This window comes from Oryx dammah, unplaced genomic scaffold, assembly GCF_014754425.2.
Source record: "Oryx dammah isolate SB20612 unplaced genomic scaffold, SCBI_Odam_1.1 HiC_scaffold_23, whole genome shotgun sequence".
NCBI classification, from domain to species: domain Eukaryota; kingdom Metazoa; phylum Chordata; class Mammalia; order Artiodactyla; family Bovidae; genus Oryx; species Oryx dammah.
Genome location: NW_024070207.1, coordinates 24,009,381 through 24,033,368, shown reverse-complemented (window position 1 = coordinate 24,033,368; position 23,988 = coordinate 24,009,381). Strand labels below are relative to the sequence as shown.

Below are 23,988 nucleotides of genomic sequence, written 5' to 3'. Positions count from 1 at the left end.
TCCTCCATCCATGGGATGGAGGAGCCTGGTAGGCTGCAGTCCATGGGGTCGCTAAGAGTCGGACATGACTGAGCGACTTCACTTTCACTTTTTACTTTCATGCATTGGAGAAGGAAATGGCAACCCACTCCAGTGTTCTTGCCTGGAGAATCCCAGGGACAGGGGAGCCTGGCGGGCTGCCATCTATGGGGCTGCGCAGAGTCGGACACGACTGAAGCAACTTAACAGCAGTAGCAGCAGTGGGGCCTGGATGCCTGGATTTAGTCCCAGGCAGCCAAGGCCTCTAAATTGTCTAATTCTTCATTTCATGGCAAGAGTGTGTGTGTGTGTCAGTCACTTAGTTGTGTCCGACTCTTTGTGACCTGATGGACTACAGCTCACCAGGCTCCTCTGTCCATGGGATTCTCCAGGCAAGAATACTGGAATGGGTTGCCTTGCCTTCCTACAGGGGAATCTTCCTGACCCAGGGATTGAACCTGGGTCTCCTGCATTGCAGGCAGATTCTTTACTGTCTGGGCCATCAGAGAAGTCCTCACAGCAAGAGGCTAGTATATTATTCAGCCCCAAGACTGGAGTGTTGGCAAGATGGGATCAGCTGGGCAAGTCTTTCGCTAACAGGGCTCACTAATGAGGTTGACAGTAAGGTTTACTGTACAGCAGACATACTGGAACTGCCATGAAATGAAGTATACATGATTGCTCTGTGAATGCTGACAACACCTTTTGCCTTTCCAGTCCATACTGAAGAACTATGTAGCTATGCTGAATGGCAAAAATGCTTACCTCTTATGTTTGCTGGTAAAAACATTTAACAAACAAAATTCAGTGTTAACGATTATGCACAGGCACAGTGTAGACTTAAGAAGTGCTGATTTGTAAGGAAGCAGATAATCCAAACTTTAAATGGAAAGCTGTGTACAGGATGAGTTAGACAAAGTGGTTTCACTGATTTGCTAAAAACATATGCTAAGCCTTTGAATATTCCTAATACACTTTTCGTTTATCTCAAATACCATTATGCAGCAGAAGCAACAGCAAACAACTGACAGATATCAGAGAGGCTGGAGAATAAAAGAAATCATCATATATATAAATATAAAAATGCTTTATAAGATACTATATAATGAAGATGATAATATCTACTATACACCAGGCATTTTGCTAGAGGCATGCCTTATCTTTAATTCTTATCACAACCTTGTTTCTTTTTTTAGTTTTCAGCTGTATCTTTTTAAAAATTGAAGTATAGTTGATTTACAATATTGTGTTAGTTTCAGCTGTACAGAAAAGTGATTGAGACATGCATATACTTGGAGGTACATAAATATTTACATGAGTTTCCTACGTGGCGCTAGTGGTACAAGACCCGCTTGCCAATGCAGGTAGACGTAAGAGACATGGGTTTGACGCCTGGGTTGGGAAGATCCCCTGTAAGGAGGTATGGCAACCTACACCAGTATTCTTGCCCAGAAAACCCCATGGACAGAGAAGCCTGGCAGGCTGCAGTCTATAGGGTCACACAGAGTCGGACACAACTGAAATGACTGAGCATGCATGCACATATATGTACATATATATTTTTTCCATTATAGGTTGTTATAAGATATTGAATATAGTTCTCTGTGCTATATAGTAAATCCTTGTTATCTATTTTATATATGGTAGTGTGCATCTGTTAATCCCATACTCATAATTTCTCCCTCTCCTCTTCCTTTTTGGTAACTGTAAGTTTGTCAATACAGTGTGGTTTTGAGAAGTTTAAAAAAAGCACTTTCCATTTTTCCTCAAATAGTCTTAAAAGCTAGAATTTTCTGTGGAATGTGTAGGGGAAATGTACAGAGTGCAAAAAGGAATCATTGGACAAAAAAAGAGAAAAAACCCAACCAAACGACTTAATTTAGAAGACAAAAACAGGATTTGACTCTGAGGGAAAAAAATGAAATATTTCCAAACAGGCATTTAGTAAAGGTGTAATAATTCTGAGTTGGTTTATTTTTAAAGCATGTAAATGAAAGAAGTGCTAGACTGAAGCTTGTCTTTGGTATCAAAATTTTGCTTCACAGACAAAAGAAATAGTGTATTTAGTGCAGTGTACAGTGCAAACAATACCACAAGGGAAACTGCCTGAGATTAAATAAACATGCTTGAGAACTTTTAAATATTCAAATAATTTTAGAAGCACTCTTGGTACACTGTATGCATTGTTGTGTCTTTATAACACTCTTCAAGACCTGGTGTAGTCTCTAAAGTGAGAAAACTCATTTACTAAAATATTCTGCAATCAATTATAACAATACAAACTGTTTTTGTTAAGACTTGGTCCAAATTCACATGGCTTTACCTTGTTCTTGAGAATTAACAGGAAAATCATTTTGATATAATTGGCACTCACTACTACCTGATGGTTTCTTTTCACTTCCTAATCTGAGCATTTTATATAACTGAAAGTACTATTCATTATTAAAGCCTTAGTACAGGCTTGGAGATATTGGGTTAGCCAAAAACTTCATTCAGGTTTTTCCACTAGATATTAGGGAAAAACTCAAACTTTTTGGTCAACCCAAGAGCTATCTATGAGAAGCTATAAATTTGTGGCAAGAGAAAAGAATATTGGTTTCATTTTGGTTTAACTCACTTATTCAGTAATTCTTTATTAAGCATCTACCATATGCAGGCAAGCACTGGGCTAGGCACTGGCACTACAACAATAAATAAAACACACAAAATCTGTGTCCTCACAGAGATGATACTGTAGTAGAAGAGAAAGGTGATATATTATGTATATATTTATGTTTTGTTTGCATTTCTCTAAAGAGAACAACTGTTCATAAAAAAATTACAACTTTTCAAAATTTTCATTTTTAATTCCCAGGTGAATTTAAGAGAAGTAAAACCTCCAAGAATTATGTTACCAAAACGTTCAGAAATGAGTATCTGTCAACCATTTTGTTGTATAAAAGAAATATTCTTCATATTCATGAAGACCTCATAATACTCATAGATCAATGAAGTTACTAACGGCTGATCAGAGAGCATGAAGGACAAATAAAACACAGGTACCTACCAGAGGGCATGGTTTCCAACACTTCGGCATCTTCACCTTTTTCATTTCCTTCTGATTTTTCAGATTGCACATCCAAAGACAACATCAAACTTGGGTTTGGAGCAAAGATAGCTGATGTAACAACTGCATTATGTGCTGTAAAAAAAAATCAACTTTAGGATTACTAATAAGCTTGATTCTAAACATCAAGATAAAAAGTATAATATGCAAAAAATATAATAGTGTATGTTATATACAAATATCTTTAGAAATGAACAGATAAGAAGTAACTCAGAACTATTTAAAACTCAAAAATATTTTCTTAAAAAAAAAAAATCCAAAACCACATACAAGTTCTGAGATTCCATGACTTCTCAAATTTTACACAAGTATAAGTTCTTCCTCGGTATAGAAAAGTCAAACAAAGCCAATACAAACTGAAAGCAGTTAAAACTGTCAAACTCTCTCTCTGAAATAATGCCTATACAAATTTACTTATATCTTCATTTTAACTTTATTTATTTAAAAGACACACCAAACTGGGCATTTACTTACCTTTAATACCTTCCCAAAAGTCATTACGATCTCTCCTGACTGAAGTAAACTTGCTTAAGTCATGGTAAGTACTCCAAATATAAACATACTTATCTTCTGAGCCACTAACAAGGTAATTAAAATCATGGCTAAATTTAGGGAAGAAAGAAAAAGAATCAAAGTTGTGGGGCTTTTTAGGGGTTTCTCTCTATCGAGCTTCCTAGTTTGAAACACCCAAGAAAACATTCAAGAGAACTTGCTGAAATACAGACTCCTAGCCTCACTTCAGAGGCCCTGAACATGTAGGGTTGACATGGGTGGCCACTGGCATTCATACGTTCATCAAAGTTCTAGGTAACTGCTGCTGGGTTAACCCACACTGGAAGGAATGCCTATTGTTGCTGCTTTGTCTCTTAAGTCATGTACAACCCTTTGTGACACCAGGCCCGCCAGGCTCCTTTGTCCATGGGATTCTCCAGGCAAGAATACTGGAGTGGGTTGCCATTTCCTTCTCCAGGGGATCTTCCCCACCCAGGGATGGAACCTGTGTCTCCTGCATTGCAGGCAGATCCTATACCACTGAGCCACCAGGGAAGCCCTCAGGAGGAATGTCTACTTAAGAGATAAAAGAGAGAAGCTGAATACTTTACTAATTAAATTACTGGCTAATTACTGGGTAGTTCAAGAAGAATGGAGAACTGGTAAGAAAAGGACTGAAATAAAGAGGGCTATAAAGAAAGAAGAGGTAGGTATTTCAGGAGAGCCTGCAGACCCTAAATTAAGAGTTCAAATAATAATGAGATGTAAAGGTGTATACAGGACACTGTACCTTAGGGTCTCAAAATGCTTAGTTTCTGTACTTAAAAGGCCAAGCGTGAGTGGTGGTGGGATAAATCTCCTCTTAGAAAGCATACATGAAAATACAAAAGCACAAATTCTGGAGCTGGGAGTCTTCTAATCCTGGCTCTGATACCACCAGTGTGACTTAAGGCAAATTACTTAATTTTCTGGATGTTGCTTCTTCATCAGCAGAGGAGGAACAATTCTAAATCTACCAAACAGGTGGATAAGGTAAGTTCTATATGATTGATAATATGAGATACCAGTTGTAAAAACCCGAAGTAACTAACACCACTGTACATAAACATATAAACATAAGGTATAGATCAATGGAAAAATGGGAGTAGGGGAGAAATATTCTGATCTCTATGGGGAATTCCTCATTGCTAATTTACCTGAAACTTGCTTTGATCTGGCTGCTGCTGTTGACATAACCCTTATACTTCATGGACAGGGACAAATCTCTAAGATCATATAGTCTGATTCTGGAGTCATTTGAGGTTACCAGTATCTAAAAACAAATCAAAAGAAAAGTTAAAAATAACACCATTTAATCTGTGTTAAGGTACAACCAAAAAAGGGTGTTACACAAATATAGAATATACCTCAAACTAGAAAAAGCAATATTCCATAAGAAAGGAAATATTAGCCAAGATATGAAGAACTTACTTTCAGGAGCCTATATATAGTGTGGAGAGAGATGGTTTTGAATACTTAGTACCTTGTTTTCTCCAGGTAAAGGCTCAATGCCAGTAATTTTTCTTCCAACCTTGTTGCGCCCTCTGGTAGATCGGACATGTATCTGTGTGTGGTATTTCAAATGCTAAAAAAGAAACCACAATTTAAAAAGATCAGAATAGAACCTCAAAGATCATCTGAGCCAACTCACAGACAGACATGGTATTAATATTATTTGTCCCAATTTACAGATAAGGCAGTTAAAGCCCAGGGAGGATACACCAACTTATTCCAAACCACAGAAGGGTCTTCCAAGTATTCAAGTATGTAATTTATACAAGATAGTCATTTACCTCTGTATCATAGAAAATACACCTGCCATCATATGTTCCAATCACTGCATATTTGCCATTCTGACAGAAATTTGCAGCTGTGATCAATTTTGTTTGACCATCTACTTCATTCCACAAAGCCACTTTTTTGTCAGGTATGTTCCAAAGGCGGAGCTTTCCATCTAATGACCCACTTAGAAAATACCTGTCATCCTAAAAAGGTGGCAAAAGAGGAAGCTTTCATTTTACCACATGAAGAAAAACTAATCAGCAAATCAATACATCAAGTCTATTAGGAATAAATGTTAAAATATGTTAAGATTTTATTTTAAAAGTATTAAAGTAAGCATTATTTTATTCATTAAAAATAACAATTAGAAACCTCAATATTCATTTTTGAGAAATGAGGTTCTAATCATTCTATCATATCCTTCAACTGCTTTTCCCAAAGAATAGATGTTAACAGACAATGGAGTAAATATCATGTAGAAGTGTTCTGTGATCAAATAAGTTTGAGAAATTCTGGGTTCTCTGTTAATGCGCGTTCTGAATCTTTAATCACTGCCTTTCTGCGGGGGGTTGGCAGGGGGTCAGGTAGGGACACCTAGCAGGGCTAGCACATTTAAGGAATGTCCAGAGACATTTCTGATTGTCACAATTTAGGGGGTGGGTGCTACTGACATCTAGTGGGTAGAGACCAAAAATGCTGTTAAACATACTACAATGCACAAGACAGCCTTCCCTCTCTCTACAAAAAAGAATTATCCAACCCAAAATACCATTAGTGTCAAGGTTTAGAAACCTTGTTCTAAATTAAACCAGGCCTATCACAAAGTTGCTCTAATTTTTGGTAACATAAGAATTAAAGATAAAATAATTAGGATGCCAAAACATGAAACAGATTTTCTTTTCCACTCAAGATTATTATTCTTACCTACATCTGAAGCCTGTCAAGGATAACCTTCATAGAATAGGTATTTTTACGGATATGGTATAGTAGGCTCAACTCAATGTATACCAGTAGAAGTGTTGAACAAGTAAAAATACTTTATCTTGGTCTTACAATTCAGAATTTTATTTATATACACATATACACATGTGTATATGTGTGAGTATCTCTATTTTGCTATTTCTTTTATAACCCTGCTTCCTTCCAGGTTACATTATTTGATAGAGTCATATTTCCAAGGAAAATGTCAACATCACTCCATTCTTCCCTAGCCCCTCTCATAAACTCTCCAATAAGTAGAAGTTTTAGAAATAAGGCTTTTCAGTTTCTAAAATAAAACCAAATAAAGGTATAGGAAAATTGCTGACTAAACAGAAACCTTAATGATAAAGTACTACATGGATAACTATCACCATCTAATACCCCTCTCTTTCTACTCTGATACATTATAGTTAAAATAGATGTGGGGGATTTTGTTCACAGTTGCTGACAGGGGTAAATCCATTCTTCTGCTGCATCCTTAGGTGACAGGATGGGGGTATTTTTCAGAAAGAAGCCTCGAGAGCTTGATGGTCAAACTGATATGGTGTTAACACAGATTAAACATCTTTAATTTTCAAAAGTTCTTAATCAAGTACTTTATTAATGCCTATGTTATAAGCCTGCCCAGGGAGGGAAATTATATTGAGAGACAAAAGTCATTCTTCTTTCTTAATCTGAGGAAAGAGAGAAAGAAATGTGAATATAATTGAAAGTCTGCATTAAAAAGACAATGGGTATTAACATATAGAGATGAGGACATGATTGGAAATGTAATCATATACACTAACATCGGGCAGGGAAATTCAACAAAGGTCAGCTCAAGCCTTCCACTTATTTCAACCTAGCTGGTGAAGCAGTGCCAACACATGACATCCTTTGTCCTTACAGCTGCAAAGAACTAAAGCTTCTCTAGCCTTATGCATTTAGTGGATCTATCTTACAAGGGCATCAGGTAGGTCTGGAGTTCATGATAGTAGACTTTCCTCCTTTAGTTGTAATCATACAAAATTCCTTCTGGAGGAAAGATATGACAGGATTTTCTACACTGAAAATGAGTAAGAGGAGATCTCAAGATTAACAATGTTTCCAGACATGACACAGGAATTCAGTCTATCTTGCAATAAATTTTTGTTTTTGCCACTTTCAACCTTTTCTTTGTCTCTTCCCTTCCTGACTCTCCTACAACTAACTATTCCTGCCTATATGCTTCCCTTTCTTATTTACCTGCTGTCTTTTCGTCTTCCACCATCTCCAACCTCTCTTCTCTTTAATAGGATATCTTATTTATTTATACCCTGCAGGTTTTATTAAAGACTTGAGATGACTTTTCACTAGTGGGATGACTTTTCATTAGTATATTGATATTTAGACTATAATATTTCCAGCTCTTCTAATGCAGATTAGTACAATATTTAGTTCCTTATTTCTAAAGCAGAATGAAACATTAAATTAAGTTGCTGTAAACTATACAGCTATTAATAATTTTTTTTCCTGTAGTCCAGATATCCTCCAGAGAAACCTGGTTCCCTCACCTTCCTCATAGTATAACAAAAAAACGTGTAAACACTTACTCTTGGATGGAAAGCTATGGCAGTGACAAAATCTATATGCTGAAAACAGCAAAGGCATTCTCTTCTGGAAATGTGCCATAATCTGACTGTTTTATCCATTGAAGAAGAAAGCAGAAAGTAGTTCTATGGAGAAATTGACATTGATTATTTTATCATCATATAAAAAATATTTACACCATAAAAGTGAACTTTTAGTTTTAGTACAATAGTTTTGTTACAGCACAAAAAGATATCCAATTCACTTGGACAATCCCATTTTTTCCCCAAATACTTAAATATCATATTTCTTTGATTCTAAGACTTTTTCACATTACATATTCTGAAATGAGGATGAATCTTATGACTTCTATTGAAAGAAATTTGCAAGATGCTAATAGAGGACCAGGGTGTGCCTTAGTCATTGGAGTCTGCACCTACTGGAAGTTAGCATCACTTTGGTTATTTTCACATTGATAACACTAGTGAATTTTAACTTACATGAGTTCCCTAAATGTCACTTAACATGCCTTCAAAAAGATCATCATCCAAAGCAGCATGGAAATGAAAAGTTATTGTGCACCTGTCACACCTCAGGCAAGAAAATTAGAGAATAGAAATTGTCAAATGTCTCAGAATTTTCAAAGCTAGAAGAGGGTAGTGTAACTGACTTAGGCATTATAATGGCTCATCACCAGAAACCAAACATCTATTTGTCAAAAGCTTCCAGCTGGCAGAAGCTCTTTAATTTCCAAATACAAATCTATTTAAGGGAAGAACTATGAGTTACGCTGAACAAGGAAACTATGCTGAACAAGGAAACTAAAATGAAATCTTAGTATTCTTTGGCATGAGTAAAAGTGCTAAACAAATTGAAATAATGATGATATTTACTGAGTACTTACAATATGCTAATCATTGTTCTCAGCACTATACAGCAATCCTATGAGGTATGTATATTATTATCTGCTTTTGCAAATGAGAACACTGAGGTAGAGAGGTTAAATAATTTGTCTAAGACTATACAGCTTGTCAGTGGCAGAGCTGCAATTTGAACCCAGGTAGTCTGGCTCTAGGTCAGGCTCTAACCACTATACTACTGTGCAGAGTGCTTATGAAAAATGAGATGCTTTGTTATTTGCTTAAAATAATAAAGACTCTTTAATCTTTGAATATAAAAAGACTAAGCACAAATATGGATTCAGATGTTACTGTACTGATACATATATGCTATCTGGGCCAGTGTAAAAAAAAGTATATTTTATGTGGTATACCTATTTTAAAATAAAGATGTACCTTAAAACTAAAAATACAACTTTGACAAGTTAAAAAAACAGAAAAGAAAAAATCTAAAAACCCAAAAACAAAAATAAAAATATAAAATAAAACCAAAATAATAGAAAAAATAGAATTTTGAAAGATTTACAATAACTTTTGAAACATCTAATAACAATTTGTTTTATTTTCAAGGTCCACTCAGTTCCAGAAGTTTTGAAGAGTATATACAGTTTGCTTTATATTTCCTGATATTTAATAATGAGTGTATAAAAACTAAATCTATGGTCTACTGTTCATTAAAACTGAATTTATTCTTCCAACAGTACATTGGTTTAAGTATACAAAAGAAATACTAAGACAACCCTAAAAGTGAAGATGTCAAAGACGTGTTAAGACTGGTTCTATTATGCTAAGAGATTTTTGTTCAATAAATACTTATTAACTAAACAAAATTAAATAGTTTTCTTGAACTAAGCATGGTCTTATGAGTCAGAAAAATTAGATTCAGATCTAGGTTCTACCCATAACTAGTTGTGTGATCTGGGATGGGTCAGAGGCCCAGGCTTCTAATCCACAACATGAAATAGCATCCACCTCATAGCATTAACAAGGTAAATGTTAAAAAAAGAAAAAAAGAACTAACAAGGTAATTCTTGCTACCTGGCACAAAATAAATTTTCAACAAACAGAAAACCTCCTATAAATATCAACTGTACTAGATACTGAAAGAAACAACAGTAAAGAAAGTCAGACCCCTACTCTTGAGGGGCTTAGAATCTCATTGCCAATAAGACCTAGAAATGTACATAAACAGTTAAGTAAAAAGAAAGTTTAAGGGAAGAGCACACAGACAGATGAAAGCCTTAAGAACAAAACTGAGGTTTTCTGGAGAAGAAATTCTGCCTTAAGACTCCAGTATGACACCTGCTGCGCTTTCAAAGCCTGCCCTAACTTGCTTGGCCTCACAACCATGTGAGCCAATTCCTTAAAATAAACTTCCTGATGTATGTATTTCCTCTTGGTTCTGTTACTCTGGAGAACCCTGACTGATACAGTGGTCAATGGAGAATTAATTTCTTCAGTTAGTTTTGCATTTCACAAAAAATACTGGCTTGTTTTAAGACAGTAAAATGAGTGCAAGGTTCCCAAATAGGTGCTTTGTACTTATTCTAGATGAATATGATTATCAGATTTAAGGATACTTTAAACTTCCATCTTCTGACAACACAGATTTCATACAGGGTACGGTAAAGGGGGAACAAAGGTACAATTGGGGCTCAATTTAGAATTAAGACTACCAGGTGAGGCCCAAGCTTGTTCAAGGAGGTTAGAGAAAGATGTTATGAAATACATCCATAATATCTAAACAAATATAATAGGAGCAGCAATTCATAAGTGGAGTGACTCAAAGCTGGAGCTCAGGGAAGCCTGACTCACTAGTATGTGTGCATGCTCAGTCATGTCCAACTCTTTGGAAGCCCACCAGGCTCTTCCGTCCATGAGATTTTCCAGGCAAGAATACTAGAGTGGGTTGCCATTCTCTTCTGCAGGGGATCTTCCTGACCCAGGGACTGAATCCATATCTCTTGAATTGGCAGTCAGATTCTTCATCACTAAGCCACCTGGGAATCTGACTTGCCAATACATACCAGTGATATCTTTGTAATACGTGAAGTTCTCCTGACATAGTTAAAATATATGGGCATTACCAGTATCCTTGCTAGTATTTTGCTAACTTGGATGACTTTTCTCAATTTAAGGCTTTTAAATATTACTTTCCCCCACAAATTCTTATTATATATTAGATTCTGATTACTGACAAATTTTAATACAAACAAAATATATTGAATAATGCAAAAATTTCAAAAACAGCTTCATGTTTCAGATCTCTTAAAAGAAATTTAAAAGAAATTTTTGCAAACTTCTAAGATATTTGATTGGTGGAAAAATAGCCCCCTACTCCTAAAATAATCTTGCTCTAAGGGAAAAAAAGCATAAAATGAAGATTTGTAGAATATAATTGTTAAACCTAAATTAATAATTTCATGAAGGTAGCAGACTAGCTCCAAAACGGTCTTGATTGGCTAGGTCAGACTTCATCTTTGTAGTTGAAGTTATACGCATTTTGCTGAGGATAGTTATTTTGCAAAATTACTTTATAAAAAAAAGCAAAAAGTATAAGTATATAGACAGATCCAGATAGAAGCTGTTAAGTAATATAAACATTTTCTTATTAGCCTAATCTATTATTTCTCTTTTTAAATTTCAATTAATTTGTAACTCCCACAAAATTGCTACAGACATTTGGACTTGATGGTGATAATCATACAAATAAAACATTTGTTCTTATCCTAGAAAGTTATGCAGAATACAAAATTCAAATAAGAATTTCTTACTTTAGACCAGGAAAGATCAAGAAGATCAGCAGTATGTCCTTTATATTTGCAAAATGGCCGTTGTCGAAATGGTGCATTTTTATCATCAGGGTCTTCATCAGTTCCACTGCATACCTATTTAGACATGAAAACAAATGTTAAAACTAGAAAAATGAAAGCTTCATACTCTTTCCTCCCTGTTTGTTTTCTCCTCATTTTGTATGATGTTTAACTGAAATCTTTACCCACTAAAACCCAACTCCTCTTTATGTTGAATCTACTACTTATTACTTTATCACCTCCTTGTCCTAATACACTAGGATAATCTCTAAAGACATTGTGCTATTGCAATCTTTCCCTCTCTAACAAAGCTCCCACTTTGTCTTTTTTTTTTTTTTTAGCATCTGTTCCTTTAGGAGAGGTAGGAGCAAATACCAGGGGATGATCATGGGCTCAATAAAGGACAGAAATGATAGGGACCTAACAGAAGCAGAAGATATTAAGAAGAGGTGGAAAGAATACACAGAAGAACCGTACAAAAAAGATCTTCATGACACAGATAATCACAATGGTGTGATCACTCACCTAGAGCCAGACATCCTGGAATGTGAAGTCAAGTGGGCCTTAGGAAGCATCACTAAGAACAAAGCTAGTGGAGGTGATGGAATATCAGTTGAGCTATTTCAAATCCTGAAAGCTGATGCTGTGAAGGTGCTGCACTCAGTATGCCAACAAATTTGGAAAACTCAGCAGTGGCCACAGGACTGGAAAAGGTCAGTTTTCATTCCAATTCCAAAGAAAGGCAATGCCAAAGAATGCTCAAACTACTGCACAATTGCACTCATCTCACACGCTAGTAAAGTGATACTTAAAATTTTCCAAGCCAGGCTTCAGCAAAATGTGAACTGTGAACTTCCAGAAGTTAAAGCTGGTTTTAGAAAAGGCAGAGGAACCAGAGATCAAATTGCCAACATCCACTGGATCATGGAAAAAGCAAGAGCGTTCCACAAAAACATCTATTTCTGCTTTATTGATTATGCCAAAGCCTTTGACTGTGTGGATCACAACAAACTGTGGAAAATTCTGAAAGAGATGGGAATCCCAGACCACCTGACCTGCCTCTTGAGAAACCTATATGCAGGTCAGGAAGCAAAAGTTAGAACTGGACATGAAACAACAGACTGGTTCCAAATAGGAAAAGGAGTACGTCAAGTCTGTATATTGTCACCCTGCTTATTTAACTTATATGCAGAGTACATCATGAGAAACGCTGGGCTGGAAGAAGCACAAGTTGGAATCAAGATTGCCGGGAGAAATATCAATAACCTCAGATATGCAGATGACACCACCCTTATGGCAGAAAGTGAAGAAGAACTAAAGAGCCTCTTGATGAAAGTGAAAGAGGAGAGTGAAAAAGTTGTCTTAAAGCTCAACATTCCGAAAACTAAGATCATGGCATCTGGTCCCATCACTTCACGGCAAATAGATGGGGAAACAGTGGAAACAGTGGCTGACTTTATTTTTCTGGGCTCCAAAATCCCTGCAGATTGTGATTGTAGCCATGAAATTAAAAGACACTTACTCCTTGGAAGGAAAGTTATGACCCACCTAGACACCATATTAAAAAGCAGAGACATTACTTTGTCAACAAAGGTCCATCTAGTCAAGGCTATGGTTTTTCCAGTAGTCATGTATGGATGTGAGAGTTGGACTATAAAGAAAGCTGAATGCTGAAGAATTGATGCTTTTGAACTGTGGTGTTGGAGAAGACTCTTGAGAGTCCCTTGGACTGCGAGGAGATCCAACCTGTCCATCCTACAGATCAGTCCTGGGTGTTCACTAGAAGGACTGATGTTGAAGCTGAAACTCCAATACTTTGGCCACCTGATGCGAAGAGCTGACTCATTGGAAAAGACCCTGATGCTGGGAAAGATTGAGAGCAGGAGGAGAAGGGGACAACAGAGGATAAGATGGTTGGATGGCATCATCGATTCAATGGACTCTGGTAGTTGGTGAGGGAGAGGGAGGCCTGGCGTGCTGTGGTTCATTTGGTCGTAAAGAGTCGGACATGACTGAGAGACTGAACTGAACTGATCACAATTGGCTTAAGCTAATTAAAATGAGTTCACTCTCTTTTCCACTGATGATTGGTTTAGGCATAAGCATATGCTAGAAATTCCATCAATAAAACATGAGGGCAGGTTGTTTGGGGATGAGGAGATAGAGGAGGCTTCTAGAAAGATTTCTTCACTCTTAACCAGGAGTATTCTAAAGGGAGCTTCCTCTTTTCCGCCTCTGAACACTGTTGTCTGCATGTGACAGTAAGTCACCAAGACAGTGGCAGTCATCTTATTACCATGAGGGGACCAAGTTAAAAAGAACAACAGATAATGAACAGCAAAGCAGGAGGATGGAAGGACTTTGTGTCTCTGATGACATAACTGAGCTGCTGAATTAACCAACTCTGGAGCTGCCTAACCTCCAGACTGGCTGCCTTATTGTTTAAGACACTTTCAGTTCTATTTCTGTTATTTGAAGTCAAAAGCATCCTGAAAGGTAGAGGTGGGTAGAAAATAATGCCATGCATGTTTGCCATGCATTTAGTTTACAATATGCTTTTGTATTCATTATCTGAATGAATCGTAACAACTCTGTGAGTAGGTATTACCATTATAAAGATGAAGAAATTAACACAAAATTGAGGTTTAAAGAGGTCAAAATAATATATTAAAAGTCACACAGCCACCTGTAAACAGCAGAACCAAAGCATGTAACTGTTAAGTCCAGAGGTTGGTCCTCGTATGTTTTAGAGGATGTTGCTTGGGCAAAAATACAGGTTAGCTAATACTTGTGTATTTAGGGAAGGGTAGGTAGGATGATGAAGAGGGAGAAAAATTTGTATGGAAAAAAGTAGGGGATTAGGACAGAAAGGTACTTTGAGACCAGATCATAAAGACCCCTGGATTTGCAGTTTGAAATCACAGACATTCTAAGGTATTGCAGAGCCAAGACAAGTTTCTGAAAAGAAAAAAATAACATGATCTGACTGGGACTTTAGAAAGAGAATGCTGGGTAATAACATAAAAGGTGGTTTGGAAAGAGAGTTGGGGCAGGAAGAGCAGTCAGTAAGTTTAAGAGTAATGAGGGCTTAAATAGGATGGTGGCTATGAGGACAGAAACTACTCTTGCTAGCTGTTAACAATTTTACAGGTTATAAAAACATCCTCACATCCACTGTGGAGGGAGCCCAACAATATCAATGCACTGACCGGTTGCTAAACACTCCTAATGCTGGATGACTACAGCTACTTCCTCTAATTTTACTGTCAGATTAGTGAGCACCATGGGAAGACACAAAACAAAACAGGCCTCTTGCCTGTTTAATAATCAACTTTATGTTTAATAATCCTTTTTCATTTAACTAACTCCTTAGTGTATTGCCCCTAGCCATGATTCCAGGTCTCTTTTTTTCTCCTTAAACATCCTTCTTTCATGTATATCTGAATCACTTTGCTGTATACCTGAACTTATCACAACATTGTTAATTAACTATACTCCAATATAAAGTAAAAAAAAACATCCTTTTTCTTTCCCTTGTATTCTACATATTTTTAAAATACTTCATGTATTTTTGATTATAAAGTAATACATACTCAGTATAGACAAATCAGAAAGCATAGAAAGTAGATAAACTAAATTGGCCATCTTCAATCTTTCATTTTTTAGAAATATAACTGCAGTCATATTGTACACATGACTTGGGCTTCCCTGTTGGCTCAGTGATAAAGAACCTGCCTGAGAATGCAGGAGACTTGGGTTTGATCCCTGGGTCAGGAAGATCCCCTGGAGAAGAAAATGGCAACCCAATCCCATATTCTTGCCCAGGAAATCCCATGGACAGAGGCGCCTTGGCGGGCTGAAGTCCATGCGGTCCCAAGAGAGTTGGACAAGACTGAGAAACTAAACAACATGTGGTTCAGTATCTTCCTTTTATTTTACATGAGCACCTTCCATATTTCACTCTTTGGAAACACTCTTGTTGAATATGGATGTATCATAATTTAATCATTTCCAATTTGTTGGTAATTTAGACATTTTCAATTTTTTGCAAAATAAACAGCAATTCAACGAACGTCCTGGAATACGAACCTTTATCCCCATTTTATTATTTGTTTATCCTAACAGAAGTTTCAAAAGGCTTAAACCAGAGATTTGTATAGTATCTTCTGTAGTCTTAACGTGTGCATGTGTGTTAGTTGCTCAGTCATGTCTGATTTTTTGTGACCCCATGGACTGTAGCCTGCCAGGTTCCTCTGTCCATGGAATTCTCCATGCAAGAATACTGGAGTGGGTTGCCATTTCCTTCTCCACAAAAACTGGGTGCCTGGGCCCCTACTGGGGATCTCCTCCTATAGTCTTAATAAAATCAGGTAAATTTATTGAAGAAAATTTTAGAAATACAGAGAAATATATAGAATCAAAAATGACCTAAAACCCTATCACTTAGAGATAACTACTATTTACAATTTATATTTCCTTTAAATTTTAAAATCTATAAATATTTATAGATATTTTTAGTCAAAACTGGGATAATAATATATTGAACTTTTCATTCTGGTTTTTTCACTATACATTTAGGATATTTTTTTAATGGCATTAAATAATCTTTGAAAAGAATTTAAGGACTGAAACATAATAATCTATTACACTGTATAGATTATATCACAGTTTTTATTTTCCAACCATAAAAATTTCATTTGTTCAAATTTTAGCTATTCTGAAAACACTAACATAAAAATCCTTTTACTTACATCTTTAGGTATATATGATTATTTCTTTATGATAAATTTTTATTAAAGGCAGAATTCCAAATGAAATCTTATATATTTTATCTATATCTCTCTGAATAGATACATATATGTAGAGAGATATTTTTATCTCTATGTAAATATAATGTATATATTAAAGCTTATTATGAATGTTTCAAATATACACAGAAGTAGATATAATAATATACAGTAAAATAAACTCCACGTATCCATCACCTTCTTTAATGATTATCAACATTTTATTCATCTTGTTTTATCAATCTTCCCACTTTTATGTATTTGCTTATTTTTGCTGGAGCAGTAAAAGATCTAAACATCATCATTTTATCAGTAAATATTCTACACATATCTCTAACTAATAATCTCTCTTTTAAGTATAACTATCATTACATTATCATACCTAAAAATACCATTTTTATCATCTAATATCTAATTTATATCTAAACATCCTGATTATATAAAAATGTCATTTTAAAGTTAGATTGCTTTGAAAATGTTAACCTTTTGATATTTATTAACACTTACTATATACCAGGTATGGTATATAACTTGAGTGCCAAAATAAATATTTAAAATCTACTTATAATCTATTCTCAGTATTTAAGTCAGAATAAGCCTTTTAAAATATGTCAGACTATGTCATTCTCTGTTCAAAAACTCTCCATTGGCTTCTTTCTCGGAGTAAAAGCCAAAGTCCTTGCAGTGGCCTACATATTACGGCTGCCCCATCTACACCTCCATGACTTCATTTTCTACTACTCTCCTCTTGCTCAGTGGCTCCAACTACCCAGGCCTCAATGCTAATTATTGAACCCAAAACTCCTGCCTTATCACTGTTTCACATGCTGCTGTTCCCTCTACCGGGAATGTTCTTCTCCTCCACATAGCCAGATAGATGATCCCTCTCTCACCTCCTTCAAGTTTTCCTCAAATGACAACTTCTCAATGAAGCTTTGCTTGTCCACTGTATTTACCTCCCATAATCCCACTTTGTTTTATTTTTTCCCATGAAAATTTTCACCTTCTAATATGTTACAAAATTTACTTGTTTTGTTTCTCTGTCTTCAACCACGAGAGTAAGTTTCACAAAAATAGATTTTTTGGTTTATTTTATTCACTACTATATCCCTAGCCTTCATGGATCACAGCCTTGTCATGGAGAAGGGGCTTGCATAACTCAGTGAAGCTCTGAGCCATGCTGTGCAGGGTCACCCAAGAAAGACGGGTCATAGTAGAGAGTTCTGACAAAATGTGGTCCACTGGAGAAGGGAATGGCAAATCACTGCAGTATTCTTGCTTGAGAACCCCATTAACATAAACAGTTATGACACTGAAAGATGACACCGAAAGATGAGCGCCTTCCCCCGCCCCCCCTCACAGGTCAGAAGGTGTCCAATATGCTACTGGGGAAGAGTGGAGGGCAATTATTGCTGCTGCTGCTGTTAAGTCGCTTCAGTCGTGTCTGACTCTGTGCGACCCCATAGACGGCAGCCCACCAGGCTCCCCCATCCCTGGGATTCTCCAGGCAAGAACACTGGAGTGGGTTGCCATTTCCTTTTCCAATGCATGAAAGTGAAAAGTGAAAAGTGAAGTCGCTCAATCGTGTCTGACTCTTTGCGACCCCATGGACTGCAGCCCACCATGCTCCTCCATCCATGGGATTTTCCATGCCTTCTCCGGGCAATTACTAATAGCTCCAGAAAGAAAGAAGTGGTGGGGCCAAAGTGGAAATGATGTTCAGTTGTCGATGTGCCTGGTGGTGAAAGTAAAGTTCAATGCTGTAAAGAACAATAGTGTGTAAGAAGCTAGAATGTTAGGTTCATGAATCAAGGTAAATTGGATGTGATCAAGCAGGAGACAGCAAGAGTGAACATCATTATCTTAGTAATCAGTGAACAAAAATGAATGGGGGACAGGCGTCTGCGGCTTCGCTTCATGGCCGTTCTCCCGCCCCGACTGGGCTCTGTGGGGAGCTGGCGAGCCGAGCAGGGACCTGTGTACCCCGCCGCTGAGGCGCAGCATGTGAAGCGGAGACGGCATCCAGTGCGAGGTGAGCCTCTCAGCCGGCCGGAATGGCCACGACGGCCGAGCTGTTCGAGGAGCCTTTTGTGGCAGATGAGTATATTGAACGTCTTGTGTGGAGAACCTCTGGAGGAGGCTCTAGAGGGGGACCTGAAGCTTTTGATCCTAAAAGATTATTAGAAGAATTTGTAAATCATATTCAGGAGCTCCAGATAATGGATGAAAGGATTCAAAGGAAAGTAGAGAAACTAGAGCAACAGTGTCAGAAAGAAGCTAAGGAATTTGCCAGGAAGGTACAAGAACTCCAGAAAAGCAATCAGGTTGCCTTCCAACATTTCCAAGAACTAGATGAGCACATCAGCTATGTAGCAACCAAAGTCTGTCACCCTGGAGACCAGTTGGAGGGGGTAAACACACCCAGACAACGGGCAGTAGAGGCTCAGAAGTTGATGAAATACTTCAATGAGTTTCTAGATGGAGAACTGAAATCTGATGTTTTTACAAATTCTGAAAAGGTGAGCACTGTCAGAAGAATGAAAGCATGTAATAACATTACTAACAATGCTCTAATTATGAACTAAATTGCTGCTTTCCAGAGTCAGACTTCAAATCACTGAGTAGCTGACTTATTAAAAGTCTTTATTCTGAAAAATACACTTGCCAACAAAATTTATATTCAAATTTTTAGTTGGATTAGCTGGCATTTTGTTTATGAAATGTGTATGGTTTAGAAATATTGAGTTAACTATGTTAATAAATATTTCTTTTTCATAATTGACTTTTAATATTAAAAGAATTTAATAGTCATATTCCCCTGGGTGGGGGGGTGGTGTGACCCTAAATCATTTTACAAACTGAAGTATATTTCTGTGCAAGAAATTCAGAGCTTCTAGTTTTTGTCACTTGAATAAAGTTCTTTTATAAAAGTTAAAGCATAGTTTGGATCAAAAAGAATTGAAAAATCTGAATTAATTATTCATGTTAATCTTTTTCATAACACTAGTCACTTAATCCTCGTCTAAGGTTGTATGATATTGGTTACTCTGCAATCTTGGGAGAAGGTTATTCAGCTCATTTTCTTCCCCTCAGGGGGAAAAAAATTAAGAGTGCATGAAAAAATAGACATTCTTATGGTTAGTATATGCACATAGTAATAACATTGTCTATTAATATGTTGAATACAGTCTTCCAGACTATTTTCCAGGTTTACTCCATGGGATATCTCAGGTAGTGGAATGTTAAAAGCTAAGTTGTATTGAAGTTCACTTTGAATTAAGCAACACATTGTTTTGTGAGCAGGAAATATATAGGTTTATAGAGTTTATTATTTTTAGAGATCTTTGAAAGAAATGCTTATATGTGTAGAGAAAATTCCTCTATAGACAGTATTTTAAATAATGAGTTTCAGGAATTATATTTATAATATAAAGTAGAGCTGATAAGATTAATATCAAGAACATAATCATACCTAAACACTTGTAAAACACTGGTAATATCTAACTTTTATACATTCATGTGATTCTCACACACACACACACATAACACATAGGGCTTGAACACCAAACTGTTTTTCAGGGTACAATTTTGTTCTGTTTGAATGTTTTTGTTTTGTTTCCTACATGAAACATATATATTTCTAATGTATTATAAAAGTATATATTAATATATATATATTTTTAATTGTTTTATATATATATAAAATTGTATGTAATTCAAGTCTTATACCTTGGGTTACCTTGTATTATACCTGTTGGATTGTAGAGTATATTTATGCTTTGTTATAAACAAAATGCAGATATTTTACCCAGAAAAAAAAAAATGAATGGGAATGGGCCAATTTAATTCAGATGGCCATTATATCTACTACTGTAGGCAAGAATCCCATAGAAGAAATGGAGTAGCCCTCATAGTCAACAAAAGAGTTTGAAATGCAGTACTTAGGTGCAATCTCAAAAATGACAGAATGATCTGTTTGTTTCTAAGGCAAACCACTCAACATCACAGGAATCCAAGTCTATGCCCCAACCACTGATGTTGAAGAAGCTGAAGTTGACCAGTTCTATGAAGACCTACAAGCCCTTTTAGAACCAACATAAAAAAAAAAAGATGTCCTTTTCATCATAGGGAATTGGAATGCAAAATTCCAATAGGGAATTGGAAGTCAAGAGATACCTGGAGTAACAGCCAAGTTTGGCCTTGACGTACAAAATGAAGAAGGGCAAAGGTTAGCAGAGTTTTGTCAAGAGAACACACTGGTAATAGCAAACATACTCTTCCAACAACACAGGAGATGACTCTACACATGGACATCACCAAATGGTCAATACTGAAAACAGACTGATTATATTCTTTGCAGCCAAAGATGGAGACGCTCTACACAGCCAGCAAAAAGAAGATTTGGAGCTGACTGTGGCTCAGATGATGAGCTCCTTATCGCAAAATTCAGGCTTAATTGAAGAAATTAGGGAAAACCATTAGGCCATTCAGATATGACCTAAATCAAATCCCTTATGATTATATAGTGGAAATGACAAACAGATTCAAGGGATTGGATCTGGTAGACAGAGTGCCTAAAGAACTATGAACAGAGGTTCATAACACTGTACAGGAGGCAGTGACCAAAACAATCACCAAGAAAAAGAAATGCAAGAAGGTAAAGAGGTTGCCTGAGGAGGCTTTACAAATAGCTGGGAGGTGAAAGCCAAGGGAGAAAAGGAAAAATATACCCAACTGAATGAAGCATTCCAGAGAATAGCAAGGAGAGATAACAAGCCTTCTTCAATGAAAGTGCAAAGAAGTAGAGGAAAACAATAAAATGGGAAAGACTAGAGACCTTGTCAAGAAAACTGGAGATACCAAGGGAACATTTCATGCAAGGATGGGCAAAATAAAGCACAGGAAATGTAAGGACCAAACAGAGGCAAAAGAGATAAAGAACAGGTGGCAGGAATACACAGAACTATACAAAAAAGGTCTTAAGGACCTGGATAACCATGATGGTGTGGGCACTCACCTAGAGCCAAACATCCTGGAGTGTGAAATCAAGGGGGCCTTAGGCAGCATTACTATGAACAAAGCTAGTGGAGGTGATGGAATTCCAGCTGAGTTATTTAAAATCCTAAAAGGTGATACTGTTAAAAGTGTTGCATTCAAAATGCGAGCAAATTTGGAAAACTCAGCAATGGCCACAGGACTGGAAAAGGTCAGTTTTCATTCCAATCTCAAAGAAGGGCAGTGCCAAACTACCGTATAATTGTGCTCATTTCACATGCTACTAAGGTTATGCTCAAAATCCTTCAGCCAGGCTTCAACAGTATGTGAACCAAAAACTTCCAGATGCACAAGCTAGGTTTACAAAAGGCAGAGGAACCGAGATCAAATTGCCAGCATTCACAGGATCACAGAGAAATCAAGGAAGTTCCAGAAAAACATCTTGTTTCATTGACTATGTGAAAGCCTTTGACCGTGTGGATCACAACAAACTGTGGAAAATTCTTCAAGAGATGAGAATACCAGACCCCCTTACTTGCCTCCTGAGAAACCTGTATACAGGTCAAGAAGCAACAGTTAGAACTGGACATGGAACAACAGACTGGTTCCAAATAGGAAAAGGGATACGTCAAGGCTGTATACTGTCACCCTGGCTTATTTAACTTATATGCACAGTACATCATGTGAAATGCCAGGCTGGATGAATCACAAGCTGGAATCAAGATTGCCGGGAGAAATATCAATAACCTCAGATATGAAGATAACACTACCCTTATGGCAGAAAGTCAAGAGGAACTGAAGAGCCTCTTGATGAAGGTGAAAGAGTAGAGTGAAAAAGCTGGCTTTAAACTCAACATTCAAAAAACTAAGATCACGGCATCTGGTCCCATCACTTCATGGCAAATAGAAGAGGTAAAAGTAGAAGCAGCAACACATTTTATTTTCTTGGGCTCCAATATCACTGCAGACAATGACAGCAGCAGTGAAATTCAAAGTTGCTTGCTCCTTGGAAGGAAAGCTATGACAAACCTAGACAGCATATTAAAGAACAGAGACATTACTTTGCCAGCAAAGGTCCATATAGTCACTGTGGTTTTTCCAGTAGTCATGTAAAGATGTGAGAGTTGGACTGGAAAGAAGGCTGAGTACCAAATAATTAATGCTTTTGAATTATGGTTTTAAGACTCTTGAGAGTCCCTTGGACAGCAAGGAGATTAAAACAGTCAATCCTAAAAAAAATCAACCCTGAATGTTCATTAGAAGGACTGATGCTGAACCTGAAGCTCCAATACTTTGGCCACTTGATGCAAAGAGCCAGCTCTCGGGAAAAGAACTTGATGCTGGAAAAGACAGAAGACAAAAGAAGAGGGCAGTAGAGGATGAGATGGTTAGATAGCACCAACTCAATGGATATGAATTTGAGCAAACTCTAGGAGATAGTGAAGGACAGGGGAGCCTGGCGTGCCACAGTCCATGGGCTTGCAAAGAGTCGGACATGACTTAGCAACTGAACAACAACAGACACTCAATAAGTATTTGCTGACTAAATGAAGACACAGTACCAGACCTTCAGATGCCAACTAGTGGAGTATAATGGTTAACAGCATTAGATCTAAAGACAGATCAGAAAAGTGAAAGTGTTAGTTGTTCAGTCATGTCTGGCTTTTTTTGACCCCATGGAGTGTAGCTCTCCAGGCTCCTCTATCCATGTGAATCTCCAGGCAAGAATACTTGAGTGGGTAGCCATTCCCTACTCCGGGGGATCATTCTGACCCAGGGATTGAACCCGGATATTCTCATTGCAGGCAGATTCTTTACAATCCGAGCAACCAGGGAAGCCCAAAAGACTGATTAGAGCTGGGTTCTAATTCTGGTACTGTATCTACCTACTGTGTAAAATTGGTATATCACTCAATATCTAAGTTAGCCTTCTTTTCTTCATCTGTAAAACAGGGTTCTTAATAGTACTTCACAACAGTACCAGGATTGTTGTGAGGTTAAGTAAGACATAAAATGTACTTAGTAAAATACATGGCACAGAGTAAAGGCTCATAAAATGTTAGCTGGTGTTACATAAATTGATATAGTATATAGTAAATGCTTTTAACAGAACTATGGGTAAAGTACCATGGGAACAGTGAGGGAGCACTGATTAAATTAGGTGAAGCAAGGAATGTTTCAATGAGGAGAAAAGTCTTAAATGAATTTCCCAGGCAAAAGGGGAAAAGCATATGTAAATACATGGAATCAATAAAGGGTCTGACATTTTTGTTGGGGCATGAACAACCAAGTGGCTCCCATAAGGTTTGGGAGAGGGAAGGGTTGGAAATAACAGTGAGAGCTGAGGTCAGGCTGATCTCTGAAAGACTGAGTCATCTAAGGAATTTAGACTTAATCCTATAGGAAAAAAAAGAGAGCCAAAAGGAGTGTTTAAACAGTAGAGTAACATGATCAGGTCCATCTAGTCAAGGCTATGGGTTTTCCAGTAGTCACTGTGAAGAAAGCTGAGCGCCGAAGAATTGATGCTT

At 37.0% G+C, this 23,988-nt stretch overlaps 1 protein-coding gene across 1 annotated transcript in view; it reads right to left on the bottom strand.

Moving 5' to 3' along the window:
• Positions 1 to 23,988, bottom strand: part of WDR44 (WD repeat domain 44) — an 89,950-nt gene that overhangs the window by 1,587 nt on the left and 64,375 nt on the right. The window contains exons 13-19 of the mRNA XM_040265133.1: positions 11,640 to 11,753; positions 7,990 to 8,112; positions 5,449 to 5,640; positions 5,139 to 5,240; positions 4,813 to 4,928; positions 3,599 to 3,726; positions 3,065 to 3,199 (exon numbers count right to left, since the gene is read on the bottom strand). Of these exons, the coding sequence (XP_040121067.1) occupies positions 3,065 to 3,199; positions 3,599 to 3,726; positions 4,813 to 4,928; positions 5,139 to 5,240; positions 5,449 to 5,640; positions 7,990 to 8,112; positions 11,640 to 11,753 (910 nt within the window). The remainder of the gene's footprint in view (positions 1 to 3,064; positions 3,200 to 3,598; positions 3,727 to 4,812; positions 4,929 to 5,138; positions 5,241 to 5,448; positions 5,641 to 7,989; positions 8,113 to 11,639; positions 11,754 to 23,988) is intronic.